The 27,578-nt window shown below is 44.2% G+C and overlaps 1 protein-coding gene across 3 annotated transcripts in view; it reads right to left on the reverse strand.

The window, feature by feature from the left end:
• The window catches only part of FHOD3 (formin homology 2 domain containing 3), a 428,111-nt gene that overhangs the window by 119,498 nt on the left and 281,035 nt on the right, over positions 1-27,578 (reverse strand). For all 3 annotated transcript variants that reach the window (XM_069468095.1, XM_069468094.1, XM_069468093.1), the window contains exon 10: positions 17,013-17,251. In XM_069468095.1, coding sequence (XP_069324196.1) covers positions 17,013-17,251 — 239 coding nt within the window. The remainder of the gene's footprint in view (positions 1-17,012; positions 17,252-27,578) is intronic.

Below are 27,578 nucleotides of genomic sequence, written 5' to 3' on the forward strand. Positions count from 1 at the left end.
CAGGTATTTTGCTTATTTTCGATTGATAAGGAGCTACTCTAGGGCACAGGCCTGTTCTGAATCCATTAGGCATTTTCTTTTTCACCACAAACAGTCCCAGATTTGAGGCCACCCTTTTTTACGTTCGAAAAGCAACCCAGAGGCTCACAGTCTGATTCTGTACAGCATAGTTGCCATCAAAGCCAATTTAACTTTCCCAAATTTGGGTCTCAAGCTAATGTCAGGTTTCTTAGGCTTTCAAACACAAACAAAAAGGAAAATGAATGTTGCTGAGCTGTTTCAAAAGCACAATAGAGAGACTCAAAACAGTGTTAAAAGCATGTTCCAGGACTAAAGCAATCAGGATCAAAGTTCAGCAATTACTTGAGAGAAGGTATTTGCAATACATCCAAGCTCAAATCAAGAATATACAAGATATATTTTAAAAATCAAAAACACAACTGTAAAAGTGGACAAAACACATGAACACAGCCAATAAACTTGTATGAAGGGATATTTTAAACTCACTATAAATCAGAGAACTATAAATTAAGGCCACAAGGAAATACCATTTTTTATCTACTTGGCAAAATCAAGAAGTCTAATAATATCAAGTGCTGAAGAGAATGTAGGTCAGCTACCTTGTACCTACTGCTGATGAGAGTGCGCACAGGTATAACCACTGCAGCAAAATAATCGGCACTATCTTAGAAAGTTAAATATTCACACCATGACCTAAAAACGACATTGCCATACCCTAGGGCAGTGGTTCTGAACCAGAGTGATTCTGCCCCCACACCAGGGGACATCTGTCAATGTCTGACATTTTTAGTTGTCACAACTGGGGCGGGGGGAGGGAGTGCTATTAACATCTAGTTGGTTGAGGCCAAGGATGCTGCTAAAAATCCTACCATGCATACGACTGCCTCTGCAACAAAGAATTATTCAGTCCCAAATGGTAATAGCACCGCGGCGAGAAACCTTCCCTAAGGATACCGAAGCACCAGTGTACCAGGATACGGGTCTGAGAATGTTCTCAGAAGCATTGTTTGTAACTGTCAAAGGCTGGAAATGACCCAAATGCCCACCAACAGGAAAAAGGATATAAAGGTTGTGGTAAGTTCCAGACAGTAAAAATGGATGAACTACAGCCTCACACGACAATAAGAATGACCACCAGAGGCATAATGTGGAATGTAGAAAACAAGTCCAAGAAGGCATATGTGATATAATACATTTTTTATAAAGATCCAAAAAGCTAAATTGTATATTGTTTAAATGTACATGTACAACACTACTAAAACACACACACACAAAACCCCACAAGACAATGATCAACACAAACTTAAAAGTGTTGGTTACCTAGGTCTAGGGTTGGCAGAGTGAGAAGCACACAGACAGGTGTTAAGTTAGGGGTAACACTCTAGTATGTTAGTTAGGTCATAGTCTCATTGATGGTCTTTATATTAATAAATATTATATAAAAATAAACTAGGAGATTGCCATACACAGACCAATGCTGACAATATGTCATGAAGCAAGAATGATGATTAATCCAATTCTGTAAAATTGAGATTTTTAAAATAGCAAAAAAATAATTTTTTTCTAAAAAAAGGCAGTCTAACTTTGGGTTAGGGGCTTTATCTCCTTTTATTCAACAAGTATTTTGTTGAGCACTTACGTGCAAGATGCTGGGGTACAGTGCTAAATAAGGTCCTCGCTCTTGGAGTCACAGGGAGGTGAGGGAGAAGACATTAAACTAATTGCACCAGGAAGTATTCAACCCAGGTGGCCTATGTGCGTGGCCTGGAAAGACTTTAGCAGAGCTGTTAAAGTGCAATTCAGAGGGCCAAGGAAGGACCAGGGAACAAGATGGGATTTCGCACATGACATTCCCCTGCTCAATGTGTCTGCTGACCTAGGATCAAGTCTAATTTGTCTAGCTAATCTCTCATCCCTTGCCACCTCTCCAACTTCACTTCCACTCTCCCTTCATGGACCTCGCCACTCCAGTCTTAATCAGTCTAATGATCTATCACTTCTCCATCCACACCAAGAGCATGTCAACCCTGGAGCCCTTGCAGGAGCCGCTCTTCCTGACTAGAGTTACTCCTCCTGCTTTGTTTCTCCACGAGACCCGGCTCATGGCCCCAGCTGCCAGGGACATCTGGTAAGTACCAAGGTGCCTGTTGCAGTTCCTTGGCACTGTGGACCTAGCACAGTGCTTACCACAGAGGCACTGGCTACAGATGATCAAAGAACAAGTGACAATTCCTTTCAGATGACCTCACAGATCTCCCCGCGTTGCAAATAAGGAAGACGAGGTCTAGAGAGGGCAAGATCAGACCCTTGCCAGTAAGAACTCACATCTAACATCCAGGCCCTAGTCCTTCCTGCCATGCCAGGCTACCCCATAGAACTGAAGCAGAATCTAAACTGGTTTCATCATTGTATTGTCACTGCATTATTCCTTCTTGGCAACAGTCTCTGGAACTGTGCTTGTCAATTCTCCTCTCATACAGCACAGACACAATGATGCCCTCTGCACAGCCCACTGGAGTATTAGACAAGGCTGCTGTGGCTCCCAGAAGACCAGCCCAGGGCCCTAGTCACCCCAGACTTGCCCAGCTGTCCTACAGGCTTGAGGGGATCATTGTCTTGACTCAAGTAGGACCCATTTGTGGCAACTAGTTTAAGCTTTAGATAAAATGCTGACATTTAAAATGTCCCACGTATTTCCATAAAATGCATATGACACATAATTATATGAAAAATATTTCATAGAAATAGCTTGTTAAATTTATGATAAAGAAAGTGCCCCCTTGAGCTCAGTCTGCCTCACTCTGCCTTACCAAATACTTAAGCTGCAGTTTGAACTTAGCCTCACAGGGACTCATACTTTCTATTAACTTAAAGGCTGTTTCTAGGTTACCGAGGGCACAAGATGAGATTTGAAAACTTCCAATTAGCAATCTTAATCAGTTAAGACAAATATCTGACCAACTGAATCAGTGATTTCATTTAAAAATAGTTTTCTTATCTACCAAAGGGGGAAAAAAAAAAGTTCCCTCAAAAGATTTTTACCAGCCAAGAGAATGAAAAGACATCTAACAGAGCCCAGCTGTGGCTCTGATGTTTCCATGGTGAGAACCCAAAGTTGACAGGAAAGTATTTATTATCCCTGTAGCACGCGAAGTTTAGTAGGATCCAGCTCATGGATCCCAAATATACCCAAAAAACTGTTCTATAGGCCAGAATCGCAATGCATAAGCCATTATTTTGCTATTTTTTTTTTTAGAATCAAATATTAACGGATCCAACTACTCCATTTCTGCTGAAATATGGAGTAGTTCAATACAATGGAATTCAAGTCTGCAGAGTGTAAACATCAATAGGGAAAAAACACAATTAGTAGCTGGAGTTGCAGATTCATTCAGATGTAAAACAAATTAATCCAGTGATAACTACAGACTAAAATGTCTCACTACTTTGTGTATGCCTTGATTTTGTGTTTTAAAAAAAACACCTTTATTCTAAGTCATAGATACTAGTTAATTGCTTTAACTGTACCTCAGAGATCTGAGAGAGCAAAAGAGGACCAGGATGTAGGTAGATTGCATTTCTCTAACAACTTCTGGAAACGACAGGGATACCAAGCATAGTCCCAGACTGAATCCTGAGACACTGGTGAATCCAGGGTCTATTTTATCTCACTCATAAAATAAAGTGGAACAGCAGGATCAGAACCTCCATCCCTGGTGTTCTATTACAGCTGAAAACACAAAATTGTGTGGACATTAGACATATTCGCCCACTTCCAGAATTTGTACAATTACTAATCTGTGTGTTTTCCGGTCAAGCTCGCTTTTAAATGGAAATATCAGCACTTCTCACACACATTCTATTGTTTTATGTTTTTCCAAAAGGGAAGGGTACTAGAGAGTGCAAGACTCAGAAATGAACAAGACACAACATGCATGTTTTCAAGTGGTAGATATCAATTGCAACCACCTGAGGACAATCGTGTTTCAGTGTATAATAATCTTTTTAATTCATGACTCCATTTGATTTGAGACTCAGTTTGCCTTTTCACATGTTTTGAACTTGAACATACCCCCATCAACTCTTAATATGGCAATCAAGCACAGAGAACTGACATCCAGACATAAACCCCAAATCTTCTATCTCAGCCAGGGTTTTTCCCCAACAACCTCGTTTTCTATTTTCTACCCCACTAGTTGTGCTGTGCCCTCCAGTGACCAGCAGCCACGCGGACTTGTGTGGGTAGCGTGTGCTTTCTACTTCAGTCACTAGCTGCTCCTCGGGATGTCAACGAGCATGAACCGTATACGAAGGAGGCAAGAGGAAGACGAAACAGAGCAGCAAAGGGTCAGAATTACCCACGCAGACCACCGCGCAAGGAACTAGACGCGTGTCACAGGTGTGCATGCTGCCCTGCACACTCACACAGTGCCCATCGTGTCACGAACAGGTTTGGGCTCACCCCGCTACAGGAGGGTGGTCCTGGAAGACCCAGCAATGAGGGCGACTGCCTCTCTCTCTGATGTGTGCCTCCAACTCTTTATGTCTCTCCACAGCACTGGCAAGCTCGAGCCTAGTGAGTCACACTCTTGACACATATTATGTTAAAATGTGAATGCTCAGGCCTTACTTTTGGAAATTGTATTAAACTATTCGGAAGTGAGGCCGGAGCATGGGTTATATTAGATACTCCGCAGAGTTAAGAACACTGCCCCAGTCCAAGCTACCCATGGTTTTCAGTAGCTCCGCATCAATAGCTACCACGCATGTCCCTGTTCCACTCTCCCTCACGCCTATTAGATACCCAGCAACACCAAGCCCTTGTCCTCTTTGCCACTGGTCATGGCGCTCCCGGGGAGCTCTTCTCACCCTTCAGGACTGACCCTAAATGCCTGAGGCAGCGTCCCGCCCCGGCCCAGCCCATCCCACTATCCTCTTTTCTAAAGAGTGTTTTTAAGTGACTATTTAAAGGAATTCATATTCCTTTTGACAAAGTATACTATTGTTGATAAAAATGAAGTTGCCTTTGACCAGAGATAACTACTGTTATGAATTTGGTGAGTAAACTTCTAGATTAAAAAAAAAAAGAAACATATTACTCTATAATCTTTATACACAGAAAATGATTTGGCAAGTATGTTGGGACTTCTGGTTTGTGCGTGTCTTCTAACTGCTGGTTGCATCCTTCCTATGGACAGTTCATGCCACTCCCAGTCGTTTGCTACACTGTGTCACTAGTGACATGGTAATGGCTCTCCCTGCTGGTGTCCTCGAGTACTTCTGTAGGTTGTCCTCAAGGGTGTGTCCTTATATCCCAGATACCCTCTACCACATAGCCCTGTTATTTCCCTTCAAAACCCCTCTTCCAAAGCTACGTATATTTACTTGCTGTAATGTTTATTTACACACTGTCTTAAGAAACCGTAAGCTTCATAAAGGTCATGTTCACTATTGAATCCTCAGACCCAAGCATATGGTAGGCACAACAGAAGTTGATTGAATATTAATTTGTTCCTTTAGTCCCAAGACTCAGTTTCTGTCTCAACACAGTAATTGTAATTGCGACCTTCATAATATATCGATACTAAGTCTACTAATGTAAGTCTACTTTGAAATAACATACCCAGTATTAGGGGTTTCTTTTCTAGAGATTTGGTAGCTTGCTCGTTTACTTATAGACATGAACCACTATGGATGTGGACCCAAGTTTATAAACACAAACTAAAACAAAGGTAGCGTTCAAGGTGCTTCATGACTTTTTTTTTCTCGATTTCATGATAAAAATTATTTACTCCTCTACTTGAAAGGCAATTCTGCAAAGTTATGGGTGAAAAAAACACAGAAAAAGAAAACAGTCTGGGCACAGTGGCTCATGCCTATAACTCCAGCACTTTGGGAGGATGGCTTGAAGCCAGGAGTCCAAGACCAGCCTGGGCAACGCATCAAGACCCGGCATCTACAAAAAAAAAAATTTTTTTTTTTTTTAAATTAGCCAGGCATGGTGGTGCGCACCTTAGTCCAGCTACTCAGGAGGCTGAGGTGGGAGGATCACTTGAGCCTAGGAGTTGGAGGCTGCAGTGAGCTATAACTGCACCACTGCACTCCAGTCTGGGCAACAGAGCAAGAGACCCTGTCTCTTTAAAGGAAGGGAAAAAAAGAAAGAAAAATAACTTCTCAGGTCAGTATTTGCTTCACTTCAGAAGGCCTGTCCATGACGTGCACAGCTGTGACACCCCCACCCCTACCTGCCCAGTCCCATCCAAGGATCCCTGGGAGACGAATGCCTGCACACAGCAGGCCCAGACTGGCCACTTCCTCGTGGGGGCTCGCCTCTAGTCGATTTTTAATCTCATGTGTATAAAACCAGAACCGCATGGCTGGAATAAAAACCTCAGGAATGAAATTATTTCTCTGGGGCCATGCGAATACCGTAATTGGGTATTCCTGAAGTGTGATATAATTGTTTCTGAATTCCTCACTGAGCTATTGTGTCTTTGGGAAGTACACTCTATCGGGACGATCAAAGGCATTCAGGCTGCAGAGAACTATCCAGGCTTCCTTGAGCTGTTCAAGGCACTGTCCAGGGACCAGAAGCAGCAAGCGTCCCTCTTCTTTGCTTCACTCTGCCTTTCAAAGCTCTCTCCCCCTGGGAGGGCTCCATCCACTCATTTATTCTATATACTTAAACTCTGCACCTTGTGCCCTTATGCTAAGCCGTTCTACATGGGCCACTCCTTCAATCCTTACAGGAACCTCGGAGGTAGGTACAATTTGTACCTTCATTCACAGATGAGGCACTGAGGCACAGAGAGGTTAAGGAGTTCGCCCAGGGTCACACAGCCAATAAGCCAAGATTGAGCCCAGGAAGTCCAGCTCTAGTATCCATGGCTCCTAACCATTATACTGTGCTACTCCTGCCTATGATAAATTCTTTGTGGCTGGAAAAAAAAAAAAATACCTCTCCTCTTTAAGGACTGGAAGAAGCCATTGATCCTGCCTTCTTTCCATTTTTCTGTGAACACCAACGGGTCTTCTGACTGTGTTCACGTGCACAGGGAGTCCACCGGCTCTCCTCCCTTGCCCCCGTCACCCTCCTTGCCCTTCCACCAAGGCCCTAAATCCACTAGGAGGAGAACAAATGAAGCCACAACATCGGGCGCCATGAGCCATACCGGACCAAGAGTATAGCCCATCTTAATCCTGATCAGTCTCTGAAACATAAAAATGACCTCATTTAGAAATACTATTTTTTCAACATGAATATGATGCTTCTGTCATCACTGTCAGCTTGCTGAGCACATGGAGCGAGACAAGCATGACCCCAGACCGCGTCTCTCTCTCTCTCTCTCTCCACCCCCCCCCCCCCCCCCCGCCCCCGGGCCTGTCCTCTTGAATTTCCAAAGCCTATTCCCAGAGGGAAGGTCTCTCTTGCAAAATGATCCACCAGCATCACCTCTGCCCAGTGTAGACTTCTTTTCTGCTGTCAGATTTGGCCTCTTCAACCTGCGTTTTCAGGGTTTTATCTCCCTGTTTGTTCAACCTTCATCAGTGAAGAGTAACTGCCAGCTCCCTCCACAGACGCTTATCAAGCAAAGACAATCTCAGTTTTCTTTCCCAGGACTGTATTCAATCAACTCAGCTTAGCACTCCTTGGAAAGCCCTTGCTGCATCTCCAAAGGGACGCTGGGAGTTGCATGGGATATACGGAGAGCTGCTTCCTCTCCAGTGGAACACCCACGCCCATACCTGCATGAGCTGCCAGCGAAAAGCAAGCTGTACGAGAAAGGGCTGTGAACACTCAGAACTTGGATGGGAAGGTGTGCGTTCCAGGAAATGCGGGGCTTAGACAGGCCAAAGGGAAGCAAGGTTGGCCCTGAAAGAAGAACATTCCCAGAGATTCAACTAGAAACACGAATCTTTCCTCGTCTCTGAAGTGTGCTCACCACTCCCCTATGCACAAAGTAAACGGCCTGTCCCTTCCTGAGCCCTCCTACCGCGAGTCCACTCCCGCTGGCGCAACAGTGACGCTTGCAGGTGACCTGTTTCAAGGTTCACTGACTTGGACGGTGGGGGATGTTCTCAGTCTCAGCATTTCGTGAGATGACAATTCTGTAATTTCTTTTTTGGGGCTTTATCCAGCTGCTTCTCTGCTCATATGATTTGTTTTTCCTGGGTCATGGCATCTAAGCCTGGGCTTCAACCATCATTTACGGGTATGTGAGTTCCAGAAGTGCCTATGCAACCGACTATGGGGATTTCTACTTGTGCCAACCACAGATACCCGAAGAGCCTACTGAGTGTCCTCAGAGCCAGCCCATGACCCTGGGTTACTAGTAGCCTGGGAATCACCGCAGACTCTTCCTTTCCTACCGCGCGATCCAGTCACCATCCTACAAACCATGTCCTCTTGCATCTCCCCACCTCTCCTCCTTCCCCTTCTCCCCACCCCTGCTCAGTCAGGCCCTCTCCACTCCTCCCCGGACCCCAACAGTTCCACACTGGTCTCCATGTTTGCAGCCTGCTCTCCTCCAGTGCACTCCACATGGCGCCCAGAGTGCTCTTGCTAAAACACAACCCTGACCCTCACTTCTTCACTTGAAATTCATCATAGCTCCAACTCGGTTTAAGAATAAAATTTTGCCAATTTCTTCAGAACCTAGAAAGATCCCCAAACTCAATTCAGCAAAGTTTAAACCCCTAAGAAATCTGCAATCTGGTCAGTGACTATTCAAGAAACCAGAAGTCCTGCTCCAGAAATCGGGAGCTTTGCAATACAACTTCTTCTTCATGCCTCAATGCCTCTAACGACTCAGTACAGGTCCTCCTATTTCCAAGCTCACTCCCCTGTCTGCCCCCCAGCCCTCTCCCCTCTAGCCTACCTTTGCTACTCAACACTCACAAAGCCAGGAAGAGCCTCTCGGACATGGCTGAATCACTGGCTATATTCCAATCACACCTATGTCAGAAGGTCACAGCCCTCATCAGTGAATCCCATTTATAACAAATCATTTACCATCAGATAAATCTTCCCAAGTAGCTACTTGCTGCTCACGGTATCAGTGGTTGTTAATCTGGTTGTTGTGAAATAGTCTAGCATGTTTATGCCAATGCACAAAATATTCTCTCCAGTTCATGTCCAGATTTATTTAACAATTACCTTCTTTAATAGAATAATATCCAAGAAAGCTCCAGGGTATGGAGTAACAACTGCCACCACCTTGGGTGAAGCTACCTTAACTCTCCCCCCACCCTAGTGAAGAGGTACAGGTACCATTACCCTGAGTTCACACACGACCACGCCTATGCCCTCATCCACCTCAACTGCTGTGCCTTCACTGCACAGGCAAAGCTTCCTCCAAGGGCCAGAACCGACCAGGTCACCTGGGTGGCAGATTTTGTAGATTAACCTTAGACAACACCTTATCTCATGTTTTCTGCTTGCAAATCAATAGCTCACCGCCAACTGCTTCCGGGAAAGAACTAGGGCTACTCCACTATTCTGCTGCAGACCCTGAGTGAATTCTGTAACCCTGGCATTGAAGTTTTGTGGACAAAGCATGAGACTCCAGACAGCAATGTGCTGCCCTAGAACCTAGACATCCACTCTTGCCTCCTTCCTGTCAAAACATGGGAAGATGAGCTCACCCACCCGGCACGGTTCCATAATCAGGCTCTCCCATTTGCCCACTGCTTCCTGTAGCTGGTGGAGAGATGCCAATACCCTTGCCTACTCCTGCAGGAAAATAGAAAACAACACCCCTCCAGCTCCGCCTCCCTCCAGCTCCCACTTTGGAGGCTCAGCCCCGAGGGAGGCTTGGCTACCCTCCTCCCACCACCCACTGGGCCACTAATTGGTGTGCATCAGATAGGAACCCCCAAAAGGTGAGGACAGCTTAGGTCCCTGCTCCTCCTCAGCCTCTAATAATCGATAGTTAACCATGGCTTCCTTTCAACCATGAGTTCCCTATATCTTACTTTCCCATTGTCAAGGAAATGGTTAGTTATGGTGAGGAAGGCTTGCTCCAATGTTGCAGTTATTGCTCTGAACACTTTCAGAATTCCTCTTTAGAAACTGTTTTCGGTGCCCATTTATGAGAAAAACAAGCAAATAAGCATGATTATTTCAGGATCAAAATCAAACAGTTACTAAAACCAATACAGCTCATTAGGATTACCAAGTTCTAGTCAACATTTGCTCTGAACAATTTTTTGCTTCCTCAACAAATCTAATTAATCCTCAAAAGATAAGACATTGTCACTATTGAACATGTTCTATAGATTCAGAGAGTAGTTCCAGGGATGCCTGGTTCTGAGCGCAGGCTGTGGACTATGACTGCCTGGGTCTTGATCTAGCAATGCCTCTTACTACCCCCATAATCTGGGGCAAATTCCTTCATCTCTTTGTGCCTCAGTTTGCTTATCTGTAAAATGGAGAGGATAATACCACTTTTTTCTTGAAATTTTCAATACATGCACAATAGCCAGCATGCAGTCAGTCTTCCATAAACACTGGCTTCGTCACTGCTGCTACTATTCTTTACCTCCCAGATAGTGAAGGAATAGCATAGCATTTCCCCAGGACAACACAGAGAGGCTGCAGTTAGAAAGAGGACACACATTTCTAAGCAAGCATGACACCTACAAGCCACACAAGAAAAGATTCATATATTGGACACTGTAACAAATATATTTTATGCATACAGTGAGACATATCATAAACTGAGTTAAAAGATATTTGAAAGACAAAGAGAAAACTGTCAGAAAGTTCATATGCAAAGTATGTACAAAATATTTACATTCTACTTTTGAATCTGAAAATTTCCATATAAAACAAAGAATCGCTGTATATCAATTAAAATAGCCTAACCAGGAAACAAATGAGCAAAAGATATTAATAGGTAATACAAAGAAAAAAATATCAATAGCCAATGAAGCAATTAAAGCTGCATAATCTCAGTACCAATCAAAAAAATGCAAATTAAAATGCTGAGGCACTACAATTCACTTTTCAAAATTACAAAAACTCTAAAAAATTCATAGCATCAAGTGCTAGTGATGATGTGGGAAAACGGTCAATCATATGCTGGTGGTGGGATAGTAATTTGTACAGTCTTTTTAGAGCTTGGTGAATATTAATATTTAAAATATAAATGTCCTTGGATCTAGAATTCCATTTGTAGGAATCTATAGGAATCTATCCTAAAAGAGTGTTTATGTTAACATATGTACACAAACATGTGTGTGTATGTTCATTACAGCAAGTTTGATACTATGAAAAAACTGGAATCAAATAGCAAAATAAGTGATAGCATTATGGTATTTTGGTATATCTACATAATACAACACTAAAATAATTTTTTAAAAATGTATTGATATGAAAAATATAGAAGCAATAAATAATAAAGATGGCAAGATGTGCATTCACTAATTGCTTATTAATTGCCAAGTACCCCATGTATTTATTTTTACAGAATCACAGAAATAGGGCTGCTTAATATAATGGTGAGGGCACGGATTCTGCAGCCAGATCAGCTGAACTCTAGAACCAGCTCTACCATGGATCAGATTAGCTCTGGGACCTGGGGCAAGTTACTTCAACTCCCTGTGCCTCAGTTTCCCTTGTCATGTGGCAATACTAAGAACAGCTACATTGTGGGGTAATGGCAAAAATGGAGTACACTTGCAGTGCTTGGCAGATGTTTACATGCTTAGCAAATCTTAGCTCTTGTTGCGGCTGCTATTATTGCCAGCTTTATCTTTGAACTATATGGTCTAACTTTCTTCATTTTACATCACATAGTTGGTACCCCATCTTTAAATACCATTTGTATTTGAAAACAAAGAGTAGCTATTTATTCAGTGCCTAACATGAGCCAGTGGTCACATATGTTAATAAATTGACGGCTCAGGTGAACTCACCCTCCCATGCCTCCACACCTCCATTCTATGGCCAAGACCACAGCGATTCCAACCACCCTCGTGAGGACTGTGAAGACTGAGTGCTCCCTGCTCCTCAGGAGCTGTGGCCTAGTCTCCATCACCAGGTGGGGACTGAGCTCCCAATTCTGTACAACCTGTCCCCACACCATACCCCTGCCAGACTCCCCCTCCCTGCACTCAGGTGGGCTAGCTATCTCCAGTCAGTACTCTTGGCCGACCTTGTACACCCAGTCCTGGCATGGTCTCTCCAGGTTTCCCCTGATCTAGGACCAGCTGAGGCTAGGCCACGTCTTCTCCCGTCCTGCCTTAACCTTCTCACCTGGCTGTGTGTGTCCCCCAGTCTGATGTATCTCCTGCCCTTCTCCAATCCCCTCAGTCTTCCTCTGAGCCCTGGGAACTCATGCCCAGCCACCATCCAAATCCCCGATAGTCTCAACCTCTTCACGGAATATTCCTTTTGCTTCCTTGCTCTAACCCTAAACCTAAGAGCACTGCTCCCTACAACCCTCTCGCGAGGCCCAGTGGGTTTTTCTCTCATACCCCCATATCCCTCTTTGCCATTTCCAGACCATTCCCCCCGGACTCAAGAAACCCAGCCCCAAGGAAAAGGGGCTGGCAAACCTCAGCCTGTGGGCCAAATCTGGCCCACGGCCTGTTTTTGCACAGCCTGTGAGCTAAGAATGGTTTTCACATTTTTAATGCTTGAAAAAAACCCAAAAGAGAACTATTTCATGACAAGTGAAAATTCAAATCTCAGTGTCCGTAACTAAAGTTTCGCTGGAAGGCAGCCATGTTCACTTGGGTGCCCAGTGTCACTCACTGCTCATGTGCTACAAAGGCAGAATTCAGTCCAGGGGTTCCAAAAGAGACTGGCCCGCAAGGCTGACCATATTTAATGTCTGGTCCTTGACAGAGAAAGTGTGCGGACCCCTGCCTCCGAGGCACGTGGCGCTGGTCTGTGCCTTCCACGCCCCGACCAGTTGTCAGCGTCCACTGCCCGCCAGGTCACTCTTCCATGTGCATTAAAATACACACTTGCCTGAAAGCCGACGGCACAACTGCTAACACCAGTGACTGAAGTTCAAAATTACCTCTCCAGGTTGGAATGCTGTGTGGAAATCAACAGGATGAAATGTAACGTTCACGTGTTGAGTCCCACGCAGTGTTCATTATCAGGAAGACAGACACAGAGCAGGAAGGAGCCCTGGTACATGTTGACAGAGGAAGAACTGGGATGTACGGGGACACATTTGGAGGAGGTAAATTTAAGTGGGAGACTTTTCCAACAAGCAGAACAGTTCAAGGATAGAATGTAGCATCGTAGTAAAGGTGGCAACCGAGCCTGGAAGTGCACCCCACCCCTTGGAAACGTGGGAGGAAGGGCTCCTGCTTTGGGCTGGACACACTTTAAGAACTTTGTAGTCCTAAGCTTGATTATATTCTGTTACAATCTAAGCTAGAGAAACTGGGTTTTGGTGTGTGTTTGTTTGTTTGGTTGGTTTTTTTGTTGTTGTTGTTTGCTAATTAGATGCCAAAAATAATTTTCTCAGTAATAAATGAAAGCACCCAAATTTTCCTTCCTTCCAATCAGATCTGTAAATTTTAAGTGCGAAGATGAAACTTACACAAATTTTCACACACAAAGACGCTCTTAGGTGACAGATGACCAACAAAACTCATACCCCATTGGGTGGATGCTCAGTGTGGAGTTCTATTTCTTAAGAAACCTACACCGAGTTCAGAGTCTTATCAGTCCTTATTAAAGCACATAGGCTTTCAGGCTTGAGTCTGCAGGGAGACTTTAAGATTTTTCTCCTTTTCAACTCTTTGCATTTTTATGTTTATCTCAATAAAAATATCCCTACATGGTATATAAATCAAACTCTCTAAAGAGTCACAAGTGTGGATCTCACTCAAGGAATACGCTTAGGAGTGGTCGGCTGGGAGTGGCCGTGTGTGCTTTGGAGACTGACAGTCAAGGGCCAATGACTTGGGATTAACCCGCAGCTCGGCCCCTTAGTCCTGCAATTCCAGGCATGGCAGCTACTCTACACCTTCCCCACTCCATTTTCTCAATGTTACAATGAGCCTAATGACACTTGTCCTGTCTGAATCCTACAGAGGATCATTATGAGAATTAAATTCAAATGATATACAAGGACTGAGTAGTGAGTGCCATATAATTTTTTTGGAACAACATGAGTCCCCTTCTAAAACACATTTCTACCTTCTTTTCAAAAGTGTTGGCATCATTCGGGGCACAGTTATAAAATCCAGCCCCAAATTCCTCATCAGTGGTGTCCGCAGACATGTTACTATAAGCTTGCTAGCATCAGGCGCGGCCGGGAGGTTCACAGCGAGGAAGAGTAGTCTACATCAGGCACGCCTCTGTGTCCTGCAAGGTCTGCGGGGACGGAACACAGGGAGCTAGCTACTTGATTCTAAGGTGCTGTTTCGAGGCACAGATGTTGAGCCGGGGACTAAGTTATGCATACGGCAATCGTTTCCCGTTGTGCTTCTCACACTCTTTCCTACTATCTCACTCCCGCCTTTGCCAAAAGTGTACTGTCGCTTTGGGGCCACGGGCAAAATCCCTGCAACAGCCTTCATGAATGAAGTCGCTTCATAATCATCCATCTGGATGGATGGATGCATAGATAAAACGTTACCTATCTTTAACAGGCTGGAAAGTGTGTTTTTCTCAAATGTTACTAAATTTACGTTAAAGTACTAATTTCAGTAAAATGAAATATCGGTGTGTTTGAAAGGAATGAAACAAGTGGCATTCAGAACAGCGTCTCTGGCCTGTTTCAGATCCCCATGAACCCAGCACTTGGAGACTGTGAACTGCGCGCCCTGGATGGTCCACTTCACTGTGTCAACCTTGCTAACCTACCATAAGGCGTTGTCACAACATAGGGACCTCTGAAAAGTGCAACAGCACAAGAGAGACCAGGAACAAGCATGACACAATTCAGACACAGCAAGAGAGCACCAAGCACTGCTGACAAGGTCCACCTAACTCATACCCTCAGCACCTTTGGTGGTTTTAAATTTTTTTTTTTCAGCCCACTGTATACACGTTTCTCCACTCTCCCCAGGTTTATTCCTTAAGCCAGTAGCCAGGAACAGTGCTAGGGGAGAGCTTCACCTGCCCTTTGAGCACTGGCTGAGTTTAAGATTCTAGGTCACAAAATGCAACGCTCATGGTAAACGTTTTCATTCCTCAATCTGTTCAGAAGTTTAGGTCTTCTTTTCACTAAAACAGAGCTTGCTGTGCACAGATTGCAGAAACAGAAAAACCTATAGATGGAGGGCCCCTGGGGCTATGAGGTAGAAAAGGGGTGTCAACACAGATCATGGCTGCACATCATCTCAGACCAATGCCCTTCTCCTTCCGGGACAGCAGGCACCCAAAGGCAGGGCCTGATTCATGCTCAAGTGAGTCCATGAGTACCAGACTGCTTGGGGGACCTCTTGGCAATGGTGATGGGGGGGATTCCCTTAGAGACAGAGAGGAGAGACATACCTTGATCACTTTCTTTCTTAAGGTCATACAACTTGTTCTGAGTTACTTTCTTCCTCACCATGCAGCCCAGTGACCTAAGTTTGGCTCCCCGGGGGATCTCCATGGTGGGGTAGGATGCTGCAGGCAAGTGACATGAGCACTTAATGTTTCCACTTGGCCAGGAGCAGGAGGTGAATGTATCACTCAGGCTCTATGATCCCGGGTGACAGGGACTGGTCCACAGAATCCATCATCCCAGTGAATGAACACAGCACCCATTTGGGAAGATAAAACTGGACCCAACCCTACAGCAGCAGTTCTAATCTTTTATTGCATCTCTGTTATATAGAACCACTCTGGGTTCCCAGATTTTGTCAAACTTTATTATTTTAATAAGTATAACTTTTAACACGATTATCAATCTTTCTACTTCTTCCTATCTACCTTTCTCATTCTTTCTTTCTCCCAGCTGTCAGGTTCCTAAGGACAGAGATCATGCTGTTTCCATTTATATATGTATCTTCATGGCTTTGAATAGTCAGTCCTAGCCTATAACAGACACTCGGCAAAAACATTTATTAAATGACTAAGTGATAAAGAGGTAGACAGATGTTTTGAAACTCATACTGGTTTATTCTATTTAAGTAAAATAAACCTTGAGATACTCTTGAGTATCTCAAGATGCTTACAATCTCATTTTTCTTTTAGAGACAGGGTCTCACTCTGTTGTCCAGGCTGGAGTGCAGTGGCACAATCATAGCCCACTGCAGTCCCGAACCCCTGGGCTCAAGTAATCCTTCCCACTCAGCCTTCTGAGTAGCTGGGACTACAGGTGCATGACACTACACTGGGCTAATTTTTTTTCGTTTGGTTTAAGAGCTGGAGTCTTGCTTTGTCACCCAGGCTGGTGTTGAACTCCTGGCCTCAAGCTAACCTCCTACCTTGGCCTCCCAAAGTGCTGGGATTATAGGTGTGAACACTGCACTTGGCTTTTTTTTTTTTTTTTTTTTTTTTTTGAGACAGGTTCTCACTATGTTGCCCAGGCTGGTCTGAAACTCTGAAACTCCTAGCCTCAAGCCATCCTCTCATCTCAGCGTCCCAAGTAGCTGAGATGCCAGCAGGCACGTCCCACTGTGCCCAGTCCACAATGTCACATTTCTATAGTGGCACACCAATTATTTCTAGGCCAAAGTTTTGTGTTTTGGATTCTTTTCCATCTGACAAAGTACAAAAGGACAAAGTACAGCTTTTCCGAACACAGAAACTAAGCTATTAAATAATAGTAAAAGCCAGGTACTGACGAAGAGTTCATGCTGTTTAGTAACACGCAGGCTGTGCACGTCACCAATGGCCACCTTACGTGGGAAATTCCCTGGGATTTTTGGGTGGTGGTTTAATGGTAGAGATGAGGCAGGGAGCAAGGCCAGGGGGACTAACTGGCCAGTGGGAGCACGTGGGAGTGCACATCTGTGACACTGTGGCCTCCCCCTCCCTCTCTTTGGTGTATCCCTGCGCTCTGCTCCACTGCTGGGTGAATGCTTACTTTTCACGGAGATTCTGCACTTGACCGGACTTGAAGCTGGGAGCCGACGGGGAGCAGGGACTGGTGGGAGCCGACAGGGCACTCTTGACGTTCTGCACCGAGTGCCTGCGACTCCGCCTGCGGTCGAGGCCGCGGTGCTCGCCCCCGCTGCTGGAACACACGCTGGCCCGCCTCCGGTCCCGGCGCCCGCTGGGGGGCGGCTCCGCCGTCTCGTCGCCATCCTCGTGCCTCAGCGCCACCTGAAAAAGCAGAGCATGCCCAGGGCAAATTCAGGCTTGACATCCTTTCACAGACCTTGGCTGGGACTGCATTTCAGGCTTGCCCCAAGGAGGGTTTACCACCCTCTTCCCAAACTGCAGCCCTCAGCTTCGCAGCGCAAACTCAGCACCGAAGCGCACAATCTGCGCGCTGAAAGGTGCTGCTCCGGTGTATTCCCCCCAGCAAATGGACACGGAAGGAGCAACCGTACCATGAGTAAAGTCTGAGGAATAGTCTGTAATTAGATGGGATCTAATTTAGCCTGGCCCACAGCATTGCCACTTCCTGGGTCTCATCTCTCCTTGCCCACCCTTGGCTGTTCTGGTCCGGGAGCCCTAGTTCCTCCAGAAGCCTAGGGGCGGCCAGCCCTGATCATCCTTAGCTTGCTTTCCCAAAAACGGTGCTCGCAAGAGCACAAAGGAGGCAAGAGCCGCCAGAGCTGGCCTCACCCGTAAGTCTTTCTGTGAGGCCTCGCGCGGCATGGGCACTGCTTGGTTTCAGAATCTCGGCTGACAGAGCTGTGTTGTAAGGCTGCCCTCTGCAGCCTGCTCTCAGGCTTGGGGTGGAACCTGATCTTACACTAGAAGCCTGTAGATGTGGATAACAAAGACATGCGACAGAAAAAGAACTGACTCCTAGAATAAAGTATTTTTTTTTTTAAGTTTCCTCTTAAGAATGATGCATATTTGTGCAGAAGAATAATTCGCTTGCACTCTGCCACTTCAGCATTCATGGGGAAACCTGAGCTGAATGGCACCATACCCTTACACTCTGCCTTTCTCCAGGGGGATGTGTCAGTCCTGGGCCTACCTAGTGCCCTCTGCAGATGCCCAGCTTGTCCATCTCTTAGAGTTGCTCTATCCTGGATCCTATCCCACTGCTTTCTACCTCACTGTTTTTTCCATTACTCTCCAACTCACTTCTGGCAGCCAGCTCTGCTCCTTATCCATGCTCACTCTTCCTGGCCATGGACTATACTCACCTGTATCTTTTGCTTAATTTTTTTATGTCTACATTCTCTAAAACCAGACAGTAAAAAGAACACAAGTTTTGGTGTTGACAAGACCTTTGTGTGCAAGCTGGCTGTGCCACTAATCAGGTGTGACCTGTAGCAAATTACTTGCACTTTCTCAAGCTCACCAAATGAAGATAACAGTATTGTACTTGCAGATTTGTGATGAGAATACCTTGCGTAAAGCATCTAGGGTAGCGTCTTCTCTGTGGCTGGTCCTCAATAAATACGACTGCCCTTCCCCTACCCATGCTCTCAGGTGGGTAGCCTAGGATGCCCATAAGTTCTTCCATCACCCAGAACTGGTGGGTTGGGCCACTGCACTGCCCAGATGGGCCAGGCTCAACCACATCCAGCAGGCTCTCTGACTTGATGACTATGGAGTCACACTGTCTCAAGTCCCCAAATGTGCAAGCTCTCCTGGCTTATGGGTGCTCAGTCACATTTCACAACCCAATCCTGCCACGTGGGAGAATGGAAAAGTAATATAAAGACCCAGATAGCTAACCATCCTATATGGCTTTAACACACCTATCTATGGAAAATCTGGCTATTGTAAAATCAATTGCCCTCATGTCCAAAGCTTGCACACCTGTGTTCATCTAGCAAGATGAGCTTGGCGGAGGCAAGGCCAGGTTGGCCACTGTCATCCCAGTTCACAGCACCGTATCAGCACCTGAGACACATGGCCTATTCACCAAGAGTGCATCCACCTTTATCTGCCCCACCCTGTTTTCTCCAGCTCAAGCTTTAGGATAAGATCAATTTAGTGGAAACTCTCATCTCTACATACCAAATACATCTTATAACAAACTCGCAGATGTGCAAGGACAATTGAATAATCCTTTGACTGTTTTATTTCCCTAGAATTTACTAGTCAAACAGTTTTGGGGGGATTGAGGCAAGAGCTGATAAGAATTCACCTAAAGCTCTATCTTTACAAAATCTCAATGGAAGTTCTATTTCCCAGCAATATCCCCCCTTTCTCCACTCTAACTGCAAGAATTGACAAAGAAATTATACATTTGATTCGTCACATGTGTCATCTTGACTTTAAAACTTTAAATGGCAAGCTGTGGGAAGTTTGAGAATAATCACACACCTAACCAAGGATAGCATTTTTAAATATTTCTAGCCAATTTTTTTTTTCATTTCTATATATAAAAATTCTAGACCGTTTGAACTTATTCTGACCCAAAGTGTTGATTCTGCTTCTTATTAAGCACACATTTGGAACGATAAGATTAGGGGCTAAAGTAGAGTTCAGATATTTCTAATTCCTTGTCTAACCTCAGCAATCCAAGGATCAAATAACATTCTGCTCACAGTTTCCTCTCAGAGAGGCACACAGACTGTGCATGGAGTGAAATCCACTCTAATTGCCCTTTGTCAAGGAAGGTAGAGACAATCAGACAAGTTTAAATGGAAAGAAAAATCTGGAAAATTTATCAAGGCACCACCATAAAACAGAATTCAGTTGGAGCTTTCTGAAGTTCAGATACTTGATAAAACATCTATCTACTTAAAAAAATAAAAGGACATGGGGGAAGTGAATGGGCCACAGAATCCCAGTAGATCCAAAGTAGAGCCTTGGGCCTGGTAGTCAGGGACAATGTAACATGAAATTTGGGGCTATTGCTCACTCATGGTTTGGTTTTTGTAATAAGAATTCTAGAGTCACCAGTGCCAGGGGATGACAGGAAGAGAGACTCGCAGGGCTATGGTGGCTTTCCCAAATTCTTCAGATTCTAAGGAACACTACAGCTTAGAGTCAAGAACGCCGGAGAGTCAAAAACAGCCGGAGAGAACAGCTCTTAACATAGGCTTATTCCGAATCTTGGTCAGATCTAATTAAATACAAGCGCAATGAGTGTCCTCCACAGGAACACAAAGTGAGATAGAGCCTCGCCTGAAAAATCTCTGATCTCTCCCAAGTGACGGAGTGATTCATTTGTTGGACCTCTCATCAAACACCTTCTAACTTCTTTTAATTAAATGTAGAACACTGCTTTTAAATGAAAACCTCAGGCAAGGAGCAAGTAGGGTCCAGAATCCATCCCTGATGGCTTGCACAGTCCCCCTTAACCGAGAAAGCCGTTAGGAACAGTTTAAGGTGGCAGCTGTGACAACTTCTACCAGTCTTTGAGGCCCCTGAATGATCTGAATATTCTTTTGAACTTTTAATAACATTTTCCTTCTTATTGTATTGTGGTAAGAACACTTAACACAAGATCTATCCTCTTATCAGATTTTAAGTGTAACAATATTGTTAACTATAGGGACTACGTGGTTCAGCAGACCCCTAGAACTTATTCATCTTGCATCACTAAACGTTATGCTTGTTGATTAGCAATGTTCCATTTTCCCTTTCCTTTCCCCCTGGGCAAATACCATTCTGCTCTCTGCTTGTATGAGTTTGACTATTTCAGATACCTCATACAAGTGGAATTATGCAGCATTTGCCCTTCTGTGACCAGCCTACTTCACTTAGTATAACGTCCCCCAGGGCCACCATGTTGTAGCTAATGTCAAGATTTCCTTCTTTTTAAAACCTGAGTATAAACATGCGTATACCACATTTTCTTTATCCACTCATCCATTGATGGGCATCAAGGTTGTTTCCACATCTTAGCTATTGTGAGTAATGCCACAACGAACACGGGATTGAAATCCTGATTTCAATTATTTTGGATAAATATTCAGAAGTGAGATTGCTGGATCAGACGGTAGTTCCAGTTTTCATTTCATTTTTCATTGTGGAAATTCTCATATACAACATTTGGAGAAGACTGTAGACTATAATGTGCTCCTCACCTGCAATAGTTCAACAATCACCAACTCGTGGTCAATCTTAACTCATTTCCACGCTGCTCCCTGACCCTGACCCCACAACCAGATTTTTTAGGGTAAATTCCAGATACCATTTTGTCTGTAAATATTTTAAATATCCCTAAAAGGTAAGGATTTCTAAAAAACATAACTACCTACCATCGTCCCACTTAAAATAATTTTTTAATATCATCAAATATCCAATCATCTGAACATTCTTGATGGAAGTCAAGAACTATTAATGTTTCTTTGAGTTTATATAATTACAGTAGTGCCAACATCCATGGCCAATAACCCTCTTTACATAACAGATACCATCCTTCTCATACGGCTCTCTCATACCTTCTTTTAAATTTATACCTACAACACAACTTGATTTACCTTTTAGGTGAACCAGGTGTCAGTTCGAATAACATTTCAATAGGGAACTGTGTTGATGACCGGTTTTGGCCAACTGTAACAGTGTTAGGCCCCCAGAAAAATCATGCCTCTTTGTTTCCTCCCCCTTGTGGCATTCCCTCCCACATCGAACACAGGCTTGTCCATGTGACTTGCTCTGGCCAATGGGAACATCAGCAAACATGATGTAAACAGAGGCATGAAAAGTGTGTGTATGTTGGGATTTGCCTTTCTACAATGCTGCTACTACGTGACAAAGTGTAGGCTACTCTGATGAAGACACACGGCCCGGCCGATGGCAAGCACCAAATGCCAGACCTGGTGAAGGAGGCCATTTTGGGCCACCCAGCTCCACTCAAGTCACCAGGTAACTGTAGCCAGTGAAAACCTCCCACCTGAACCAGGCCCAAATTCCTAACCCACAGAATCATGAGCAGTGAGTGCTGTTTTAGGCCACTAAGTTTCGGGGTGTTTGTTATACAGCAAGAGATAACCGATACATATTCTTTGTCACCTATGACAAAGAAGAATGTTCAGAGATTGGATCCATTATACTCACTCCTAAGAGGAACACTTATTCCTCACCCCCAAAGTCTTCAGTCTTAGGACACCTTTCCCTTTTCAGGGATCATGCTTACAGAACCAAAAGTTAGAACACACAGTCTGACAAAAGATCTTTTGTCAATTTATGTATTTGAAATATCATATGAAGCTATAAAAATTCAAATGAATTTAATTAAACCTGGATCAAATCACCTTTCTGAAATGGAGTTAAATTACATGAAATTGCCTGTCCCCAGAAAGTCCGAGACATATGGCTACCAGATGTTCTCCACTAGGAAGAATTCTAGAAGGCTAACCAAGTTCTCTGCAATTGCTCGAGAACATTCAAAGTCTTTTGTGAAAAAAATATTGGCTCTATTTTGTAGGCTTTCTCGCTGCCCGTTCTATACAGAAGTTGGTTGTCTTGTGGCAGTAAATACATTTTTAAAATTCATTATTAGCTTTCAGAAAGGAATAAAAACCTTGACTGGGCTTGCTATTGAAAGCATTCAATTGTCACCTTGAGTTATTACCCAGGGCATCTGCCCCTTAAGGAATCATAGCCGCTTTCTGATTAAATGACACCTTTGTTCAACCCAGCTCCTGATAAACACTATTATTAAATTTGCGATATTTGAAGGAGACCTTCATTCAAGTATTTACTTAACTTCTACTCTGGGCAGCTGTGCTGCTGGGTGCTGGGGCTAGAAAGAGGTACAGACGTAAGACCTAGGGTAGCTCAGAGGAAAACAAATAGGTAAGCATGTCCTGAGGACTGTTAAGTCCGAGGTATGGAAACAGGCAAAGTCCTCTCTTGTCAGTTCTGAAAGATGTGCACAAGGACAAGTAGCAGGAGCCCCTTTCATCTCACCAAGGAGGCTTCATAGAGGAGGTGACATCTGAGGTTACTGCTGAAAGAGGAGTGGGGTTTTGCCACCTTAAGAATGGGAAGGAAGAACACTCTAGGCAAAGAAAATGGAACGGATAAAGGAAAGCTCCCCCAAAGAACCTGCCTTTCATGTTCAAGAAACAGGATAAGGAGAATGTGGCCGAAACTTCAGAGGCACCTTGGGAAAGGCAAGACAAGGCCACAGAGATCTGAAGGACACAGACTGAGTAGGGCCCCCTTGTACCAACTCAAGAGACGTGGGTTTCATGCTGCTGGTCACGAAAAGGTCATTCGTCTGTTTTCTGAAATGAAGGAACAGCATAGTCAGATGTGACTTTTGGGAGGATCAACTTGTGTTCAGTTGGAGGAAGTTAGGAAGGGAGAGAGAGCACAGGAGGTCCCCATGGGATGTGGTCTCTGCAGGATGCCAGTGTCCCCAGGCTCTGCACATCTGTTCTCCCAGCCCTGCCCTGTCGAGTCACACAACCTCCTGTCGACCTCCACACCCGCCAAGCCAGATCTCCCCAGTGTTCTCTCTCCTTGACCGTCTTTCTTTGGGCCATCACCTCAGACAGGCTCCCTTGGCCCCACCCTCGGTTTCCCGCCCCCACCTATCCTGTCTCTTTTCCTCAAAGACACGCTGGAAATCTCGGACTCTCCGCTCACCCACGTACTTGGTTGCTGTCTGCATGCCATTGGCACCTGTGCTCCTCCAGAGCAGTGGTCTTATCTGTCTTTTTCACAGCTGTGTCACTAGGGCCTAGAAGAGTCCCTGGCACACAGTAGGTGCTCAATAAAGTTTTGTTGAATGAACAGATTAACAGACAAGCAAATGAATGAGAAGATATTGCGATTGTAGTCCAGGCAAGAATGGTTGAGGGCTGAAGCTATGGGAATGACCGTGGGAATGGAGGGAAAAAATGCAGTTTTCAGCAAACTCCTAAATGTGGGAACACAGCAAAGAGAAAGGAATGCAGGATAGCTCCAGGTTTGTAACTTGAGAAACTGCTATTCGTAGAGATGGAGACATGAAGAGACTCCAAGATTTTTGTTTTTGTCGTGGGAGAAAAAGATAGGGTTCATTTTGAGCTGGTTGTATTTCATGTGTGGTGTTCAGGTGGCTAGGTCAAGTACAGTCAGAGCTCCCAGCACGTTCTAAGTCCCCCTGAACTGTCACATTTAGCTGCTGGTGAAATCGGCACCTACTTGCCTCAGACTACTGAAAAGGTTCTTTAGGAGCAGGGACAGATCTTTTAACCTCCGTATTTACAGCCCAGCAGACTATGTGACATGCAGTGGGCCCCAAATGAATGAATGAAATACACAACAAGCAGGCGGAGGCAGGCATCTATGGGCCTCGGAAGAAAGCTTGGGGTCAAGATATCAGCCATCAGCCCCCAACTGCTGACCTCGGGGTGAATCATAGACAGACCACACCGATGAATAGAGGAGGTCTGATAAGGACACCCCAACACTGAAAGGGAGGGGACAGAGAAGGAGAATCGAGGGAGGACACCAAGGAGGAGAATCAAAGAGGTACCCTGGAGACATCCACACACATAGCCACCAAGAGCAATGTGCTAGAGTGGTCAGGAATTCTTTCCTGGTGCTGCTGTAACAGTGGGGCCCAGACTGACAAAGATGGCTCGCAACAAAGGAAGAGGAAGGGGGGCAGGGGGAGCTGCTGCTGCAGACCAATCTTACTTACTGGTGCATGAACTATAAATAAAGTAGTATTAGTCACAATTCCAACAGCACATTTTTATAAAAAGAATACTTCATGACCAAGTAGGTTACGTAACAAGAATGCAAGGATGGCTACAAGATGAAAAGAAATTAAATATTCAACTCAAGAATCTGAAAAAATAATGGAAACTGAAAGGAAATTATAAAGATAATAGCAAAACATACTGAGTTACTAAACAGAAAAAGCAGTATAATTCATGTATAAATCAAAATTATTGTTTGAAAAAAATTCAAGAAAATAGACAAACCACTAGTTAATCTAGAGAACAAAAAGGGAGGACTCACAAGCACACAAAGAAATAATAAAAGGAAAATAAGCACTGACAGAGAAGAAATTTAAAACAGTCTCCAAAGAAGATTATTTATACATCTCTTTGCTAATGAATTTAAAAATTCAGATGAAATGAATAATTTCCTCTGAAAATGTAATTTAGCAAAATTGATTCTTGTAAAGATAGGAAGTTTAAATGAACGTTTGTCCCAAAGAAAAAAAATACAGTTACTGAAGATCCCCCCTCACTCTCCTCACCACACATACACGTAACATTACAGGCCCACATAAGTTCCCAAGGGAATTCTAATAAACCATCAAATACCAGAACGTGAAATGCCACTTAAACATTTCCAGGGCATAGAGAAAGAAGAATAACTTCTAAATATTTGTATGAAGCATGAACAAAACTGATACCTAAACATCTTAGCTATTGTACACACACAAAGTACAAGAACTCTTATGGTAACATTGTTTGTCAAAGCAACAGACCTGTAAACCAGCCACCATCCATTAAGAGAAGAGCAGATAACTAAATTGTGATATATTCATCATCAGTGAAAATGAACTAGCTCTCCACATTATTGACATAGATAGATCTCAAAAACATTAAGCAAAAGGATATACTGTAGAAGGATCCAAATGATAAGATTCCATTTATATAAAGCTTGAAAATGGACAAAATGTATTGTTTAGGGATAGACCGGGAAGGAGAAGGTAGAGCACCTAGCTTGTGGCCCTTTCCTTCCTTTTGCAGGAAAGATGTTTCTGGGGAAAGGAGGAAGTCAGGTGACAGATGACCTGTCTAAGCTACTGTAAGTGTGCGACTAGACTACCTAATAAATAGACTAAAAATATTTTCTCAGAGTTCTTATTTCTGGAACCCCCTTAGCAGGATGTTCCTTGCTACACATTACTTAAATAAACCCAGAATTTGTGGATGTATGAGCCATGAGTCCCTGGGCCAGGAAGTAGAGCTGTTTTATAACTGAATGCTCCTCACTGGGCAAGGCAACCCCTGAACCTCATTCAGAGACCTTGTTTATTGTTCCGAGTTAGAAAGCACATGTCTAATGCATGAAGAAGGTCACAAAAAACGTCCCAGACGTGTCCCCCTGCTTCATCTAACCCTCTATATCCTGTATTCTTGAAATTATTAGGACAGGTAGATACTAGGCAAGATCTCTGCTTGGTCAACTGATTGGATAATCTGATCCTTTGTGTTAGAGCTCACAGAATAAGCGATTTTCAGATAAAATTATTTTAAAAAGAGAATATCGGGCGGTAAGAGTGGTGGGATGACATCAAAGGGGCCACCCTGGTCACTTCCATGTAGTAATGTTGTAGTTCTTAAAGCTAGTACATGCTGTTTCATTATTTTTTAAATGCCACAAATATGCCCCATTTGTGAATGATATACACTTGATGCTAAAGTAGTAAGCAAATGTAATTTGATAAGATGTTACATAACGAACAACTTTTGGAAAAAGTTTGCTATGAGGGAGCTGGGGAGGTAGCCTGCCAGGCAAGTAGGCTGGAGAGCAAGTGTGACCTCAAACAGGCACATCAGTCGTTTCTAGTCTCCTGCAGTAGGTACCGAGGCTGCTCTTCAGTACTCTCTCCCAGCTGGTTCACTACTGGGCAATTCATCTGCATGGTGCTGTCTTACGGATATACACCGACCCCTTAGAATCCAAGGCTGCAGTCATCTAAGGCCCCAGTTGAACAGAGTCTCAAAGAGGCAAGTTCTGATCAGGATGGGGAAGGGAGATATCTGAGCTGCCAAGAGCCCTTCGGCTGGCTTCATGCACATCAGCTGCCTTTAGCTTTCTTCCTTCTCCATCTGCAGTATACTTATTGGATTCTCACTGTATCCTATCTTTTAGGAGCCGTGGGAATATACTCTACCACTTACTGGCCTCCCAGCGCCACAAATCACTAACAATGAAAAACCTAGGAAATGATGTGCTTGGCTAAAGGAGACAATGCCATAACGCCCAGAACAAAGCCAGCGTCATGAGTGAATGACCTGTGCAGCTGCGTGAGCACAGGAGAGAGGCACAATGTGCACATCATCGGCCATTTTTTGTCGCTCATGAGCATAGAATTCAGGTAGAACTGTGACAGGCAGGAGTTTGGCGAGACAAAGTGAGCACAAGGTGCAGTACACCCACAACTGAGAAAGCAGGGCACTGACAGCCCCGGGAGGCCACACTTCCCCTCAAGCCAGCGCTGAATGCAGAGAGATGGCAACCCAAGGGGCCCCATCATGTCCTTTCTTACCCCTGTGACTTCCCCATGTTAGCCAACCACTTATGCTGAAATGACGACATCGACCAAAGGAAAAGATAGGGCAGCCCCGAGGTTCTTTTTCTTCCTAGCCCTTCCTCACTCATCAGTAAGCTGAAGGCAGAATGTTGGTAGAATGTGCACATGTTAAGAAATGAAATAAAAACAGTGGAGTCACTTTTGTGCACTGTTCCTGCTGTTCTGGTAGATATGCAAGTAGGATCTACAGAATATGAATTAGGCATTTTTGCTGATTCTGCATACAAATTAAATGTTCTTATATTTGCATGTTAAATTAACATTGCATAATATATAAAGATGAACAGTAAA

This window comes from Eulemur rufifrons, chromosome 5 (assembly GCF_041146395.1).
Source record: "Eulemur rufifrons isolate Redbay chromosome 5, OSU_ERuf_1, whole genome shotgun sequence".
In the NCBI taxonomy this organism is placed as follows: domain Eukaryota; kingdom Metazoa; phylum Chordata; class Mammalia; order Primates; family Lemuridae; genus Eulemur; species Eulemur rufifrons.